General features: G+C 39.6%; 1 protein-coding gene across 3 annotated transcripts in view; it reads left to right on the top strand.

Annotated features, from left to right (window-relative positions):
- The first annotated feature begins 311 nt into the window (after positions 1-311).
- LOC107711791 (mRNA-decapping enzyme 1A-like) overlaps positions 312-5713 on the top strand; it is a 9600-nt gene continuing 4198 nt past the window's right edge. For 2 of the 3 annotated variants that reach the window (XM_016516841.1, XM_016516840.1), the window contains exons 1-5: positions 312-487; positions 924-990; positions 1220-1349; positions 2712-2804; positions 4474-4917. In XM_016516841.1, coding sequence (XP_016372327.1) covers positions 484-487; positions 924-990; positions 1220-1349; positions 2712-2804; positions 4474-4917 — 738 coding nt within the window. In that variant the 5' untranslated portion in view covers positions 312-483. Of the gene's footprint in view, positions 488-923; positions 991-1219; positions 1350-2711; positions 2805-4473; positions 4945-5713 lie in introns of all 3 variants that reach the window. The other variant, XM_016516839.1, reaches the window with a different exon arrangement.

The following is a 5713-nucleotide window of genomic DNA, read 5'->3' as shown; positions in this document are numbered from 1 at the left end:
ATCATGTTTGTAGTGTGTTCCAGGGGATTAAAACGTACAATATATAAATAGGGTAGACAGTACATTTGGGACATGTGTACAGTTGAAACACCTTAAATAACTTGCGTGCAAAGGAACCCTGAGCCTGATTTTTGCTCCACACATGAGTATTAGCATTATTTTTGATCATGGAAAATTTGAAAAGGTGTGCGTCTTTCCACATTCCGCCTCTTGGGCTTCTATACTCTTGGGCCTGAGTGAGAACGGTTGCTCAACGGAACCATGAGCGAACCCTGGTCGAAGCACGGATATAAGAAAACGGCAACCGGAAGTGTTCGTCCTGGAATGAGTTCCGTGTAGGCACAGTGTAAAGATGGAGTGTGTGAATAAAGCGGGACAGCTCATGAGTCTGGCGGCTCTACAGCAGCATGACCCCTACATAGTGAACCTGCTGGACGTCGCCGGACAGGTCGCGCTCTATACTTTCAACTCCAAAGCAAACGAATGGGTGAGATTTCAAAACGCATCGCCATCATGAAATGATGAATATATAGTGCCTGCAACTATCCGCATGCATAGAGTACATGCACATGAAGCAATATATATTACATAGCCAATTTCAACTGCTTGATTGTGTATATCTTTGCCAAATGTTAACAATATTATATTGTTTAGCTCTAATCTGCTAAATGCGATTATAAAGCATGACAATATTAAGATATTATAAACATTAACATCATGATTTTCTGTAAAGCTGCTTTAAAACAATTTGTGTTGTAAAAAGAAAAAGTGCTATACAAATAAAATTGACTTCAACCTTTTGGATTTTTGGCTTAGTAAAACAGGTAATGTTCTCCAGTGATATTTTACTGTGACTCGCTGTAACTGTACACATGGTCACAGCACTCAAACTGTATTTGACTGCGTGTTTCTCTGTGTGTCAGTGGGCATCTACAGTGTCTGGTTCTACGATAAGGCCGACTGCCAGCGGATTGCACAGCTCATGCTACAGTGAGTATGGTATAATGCTGGTTGCCTGGTAACTAGTGTGCCGTGGCGGGCTGGTTGACAGTCACATGTGATGTGGACGGGTGAGCTCTAAAGTCTGCTCATTATAATGTCACTGTGAGTGCAACAGTCTATTTTGAATGAATGATGAATTTAACTAGAGAAGCCTGAATTGCTGCTGAATCTCTGTTGTCCCTGTAGTTAAACTTCAGTTGCTGTTCTGTGTGTGTAGGATAGTCAAACGGGAGGCGTTGCGAGCGTCTCCCGACAGAGGCCTGAGCGGCAGGACCAATGGTTGTGTTCAGCGCAGAGCCACAGATATCCTGGAGCTGCTCAGCAAGGCTAAAGAGGAGTATCAAAGGGTATGACCACCCTCACGGCTCATTTCACTTTCACAGCAAGATTGCTGCTCAAATTGAAAGCACCTAGACCTGGTTATTATTGTTATTATCCTCGTCATCTACTTTGGCTTGTCTTTTCCCAGTTTAGAGGGAGTGGTAATTTCACATAACACATTGTATCACAATATCAGTAAAAATACAATAGTAATTTAAGAATGTTGCTGTTGTATTTCGCGAATACGTGCATTTGCTAATAATAATACATATTTTCTCTCATGGGAATGCGTAGTGAAACTCTGAATTTGAGTTAGGATGCGCATGTAAGCTTACATGTATAAACAACTAGCCTACAACATGTCAAAATTGTAAAAAACCTTTTTTGTGTAAATATTTTGAACTGAGTTTAGACTACAGCCCTTGATAAGGTTTTATATCATCCATTAAATATTGTTCTTTATAGTATCATACATTTTTAGATGAGTGTAACCACGGGTAAACCATGCACTATATGACTTCTGACGATATGGTTTACACTTAAGTTTGTCCCTGTGTACTTTCCTTAATAATTTGAAATCCAGAAATGAAAATGAAAATGTGTAATTATTAATTATTATTAATTTATTCACCCTTGGACAAGTCTGACTTTTTTTCTTCAGTAGAACAGTAAAGAGGATTTTTAGCTGAAACCGTGCTCCTTGGATAAAATGCAAGTCAGTGGCTGCCCATTTTTGAGAGCTAAAAAGCATAAGGAACACAAAATTAATGATATATCGAGGTCTTATGAAGAGAAACAATCAGCTGTGCAAGAAACTGAACATTATTTACAACATTATTGCAATTATAAATCATTATAACTATCCCTTTAAGGCAAGAAACTACAGGCAAAAATGCACTGGTCAATATTGAGATTTTGAGTTTTTTCCTTTTTTTTTTTTTTTTTTTTTTTAAATAAAGGTGCTTCACGATGCCATAGAAGATCCCTTTTTGTCTAAATGGTTCCATTAAGAACCTTTAACATCTGAAGAACTTTTCTGTTTCACAAAAGGTTTTTTGTGGCGAAAGAAGGTTTTTCAGATTATAAAAAGCTAAGAAAGAGATGGTTCTTTAAAGAACCTTTGACTGAATGGTTCTTTGTGGAGCCAAAAATGGTTCTTCTTTGGCATCACTGTATGTATGTATTTGCATGGTTTACATTTAAAATGAGAAGTTTTCGTTTCAGCTGAGAAATGTTTGAGTAATTGTTAACAAAAGGGTTCATGTTTAATGCTTTGTCCTTGTTGTAACATTTTTTTAAGGAGGCACAAGTGGCAATTTAGTGTGATAATAGACACTGAATGAATGCTGGAATAACAGATAGGGTTTGTATTGTGTGTGTGTTTCTAGAATCAGTCATTTGAGAGAGATGTTCAGGTGAGCTCTGAAGCTGCGCCGTCACAGGAGAAGAGAGAGGAGGTCACAGCCGCTCAACACGAGAAGGTGCTGCTAATCACACTTCTACTAGATCTGTAAAAACTATTTTTGCTCTTCTATTATAGTCAATACTAATCATCTCCGCACAGTTGCAGCAAAGCCCTTGAGTTAAAGGGGTCATATGATGCTGCTAAAAAGAACATTATTTTGTGTATTTGGTGTAATGAAATGTGTTTATGCGGTTTAAAGTTAAAAAAACACATTATTTTCCACATACTGTACAGTATTGTTTCTCCTCTATGCCCCGCCTTTTTGAAACGCGTCGATTTTTACAAAACTAATCGGTCTGAAAAGCGAGGTGTGCTCTGATTGGCCAACTATCCAGTGCGTTGTGATTGGCCGAATACCTCAAGCCTGAGACGGAAATGTTACGCCCCTCACCATACTGTTGATGCCGTGTCCGGCCGGAGCGACAAGACATAAACACTTTTATAAAGAATATCTCTTTGGATTTGAGACTTTAGTCTTTGCAACTTTACAGATCTTCTTTATGCACCAAGAGCTTGTAACACTCCAAAGAGAAAGGAAAAAATGAAATCGCATCATATGACCCCTTTAAGAAAAAACAAAGTTTTAAGGGTTAGGCTTAGGGTTAGAAACCCTCTGTTAAGGACATTACCGTCGTCATGAAGTGTTTTCCCTTAAAAAGCAGGTCCCTTGAGACATTTGCTAAACTCATAAGTCAATGAATAAAAAGAATGTCAGCTTGCGTGGTTTGCTCACAGATTTAGTCACAGCGAAAGACTGCGTGAAAGAAAACAGACTAGCTGTGTTACATTTATTTAAGCAGAGTACCTCACATGAGATCGTTAAACTCCAACTTAAATATTTGCATCAGTGCTTTTTCCATAATGTAGAGACATGGTTGCCAGATTGGGAAGATTCTGTCAAACACTGGGCATAAAAAGAATAAATTTATGGGAAAAAATAAAATGCTTCTCTGGCAGCTGCAACCAAAAAAAGCTTGTGGAGGTTTGTTAACAATACTAGATAACACAAATTCCAAATTAAAATGAAATGTTTTTAGGGTGAATAACCAGCGGGCAAATTTCACAGACAATTATGCTTATTAAATCAAGAGAAGCCGAAATCACAATGAAAATAAAAATATGCGCAGATGTAACTGAACTGAACACTGAACTAACTTGAGCTAAATAATGAGATGCATGTCTTTTAGAGTCTCCATAGCTGAGTTTCCATTGATTGTTCTTTTTCTGTTTGTCACTGTGAAGCTGCTTTGGCAGTCTGTATTATATGAATTGCTATAGAAAGGTGACTGTAAGTACACTGAACAAAATTATAAACGCAACACTTGCACTAACCCTAACCCTTGCTCACGAACACAGATTTAGACAGATTTGTGAACAATATTTGAGAGAAATAGGCCTTTTGTGTACATAGAAAAAGTCTTAGATCTTTGAGTTCAGCTCATGAAAAATGGCAAAAACATGTGTTTTTATAAACGTGTTGCGTTTATAATTTTGTTCAGTATATAATGCTTAATCTTTGCCAGAAAGGCTATTCCAAAAAGGCATTATTGAAAAGATGATTAGTTTTGTAGCTTTGCTACTGTCAGAAAGTGAGCTTGATTTGCAACACACACGTGACGTCACGGTGTGTGATCGACCCATGAAGAAATAAGTGACATGCATCTGTTTTTGTTTCCTCTCCACAGTCCGGTCACTCAGTAGTGAAGCAGATCACAGTGGAAGAGCTTTTTGGCAGCTCTTTACCCAAAGAAGTGCCCCAGTCAACAAGCTCCACTGTGGGAGAAAGCAAGCGTGGGCCTGCGTTTGTTCACTCGGTGGAGCCTCTCCTCGCTCCTCGCCTCTCTGCTGACCCAGGAGGCACGGCGCTGGTCTCTCTCTTTCAGGGTTGTGGCACCCGAGACCCAAGACCGGCTGCTTTAAATACGGAGGAGAGTGGGAGCAGGTCCACCAGTCAGTCTGTGCGTCGAGGTTCGGCTGGTCCACTTCCTCCTGCGTATATGAATCCTCCCACAGATGGGTATGGGCTGCCCGGGTTCATGCCCGGCCCGCTGGTCACCCCACAGAGCTTCAGAGAATCCGCCTGCAAAGGTCCAGGGCCCTTCACGGGAAAGGCTGCATTGTCGGCACAGGTGAATACACCGAGCAGTGTTTTCATGGTATGTATTTTTTAATGCAAGTGCAGAAATGATTGACGAAATGACACATTGTTTCCTGCAGTACAGGAGTGGGAATCTTTATGCACCTCAAAATATGTTCTGATTCGAACTGATGTACCTGTGGTTATGGGCGATCGGTGTGAATGTCACTAGTAATGTCAAAACTCTTTTAAAAGAAAAGACAAAACAAGGTAAAAAAAAAAAAAAAAAAAGGACAAATATCCGTAACTAATAAGAGTGTAAAAATACACCCATTACAGGGTTTGGTACAATACACAATAGTGATCTCCCAAATCAGAACTCTCAGGATACAACAAGGCCAAAATAATGATGGAAAGTGTCTTATTAGTATTTTTATTATTACTTTTAAGACATTAAAAAGTTAAAGGGGTCGTGAACTGAGAAACCAAATTTCCCTTGGTCTTTTGACATATAAGAGGTCATTGTACTGTAAAAACATTCTGTAAGTTTCAGAACTTAAAACTTTGTTGTTAGTCTAAAAACAGCTTATATTGAAGGCAGTCTGCTAAAACAACAGCTTGTGGAATATTCTACTCTGATGTAATAGTGTGGATAAGCGCCGCCTCCACAGAAGATCGACGTCACTGGTTAGCCCCGCCCACCGATTCTACATCACTCTGTTTAGCCCCGCCCACCGATTCTACATCACTATATGGTTAGCCCCGCCCACCGATTCTACATCACTGTCTTTAGCCCCGCCCACCGATTCTACACATCACTCTGTTTAGCCCCGCCCACCGATTCTACA

The sequence above is a fragment of the Sinocyclocheilus rhinocerous genome, unplaced genomic scaffold (genome assembly GCF_001515625.1).
Source record: "Sinocyclocheilus rhinocerous isolate Xijiao unplaced genomic scaffold, SAMN03320098_v1.1 scaffold958, whole genome shotgun sequence".
NCBI classification, from domain to species: domain Eukaryota; kingdom Metazoa; phylum Chordata; class Actinopteri; order Cypriniformes; family Cyprinidae; genus Sinocyclocheilus; species Sinocyclocheilus rhinocerous.
This window is presented reverse-complemented; position numbering and strand designations above follow the sequence as displayed.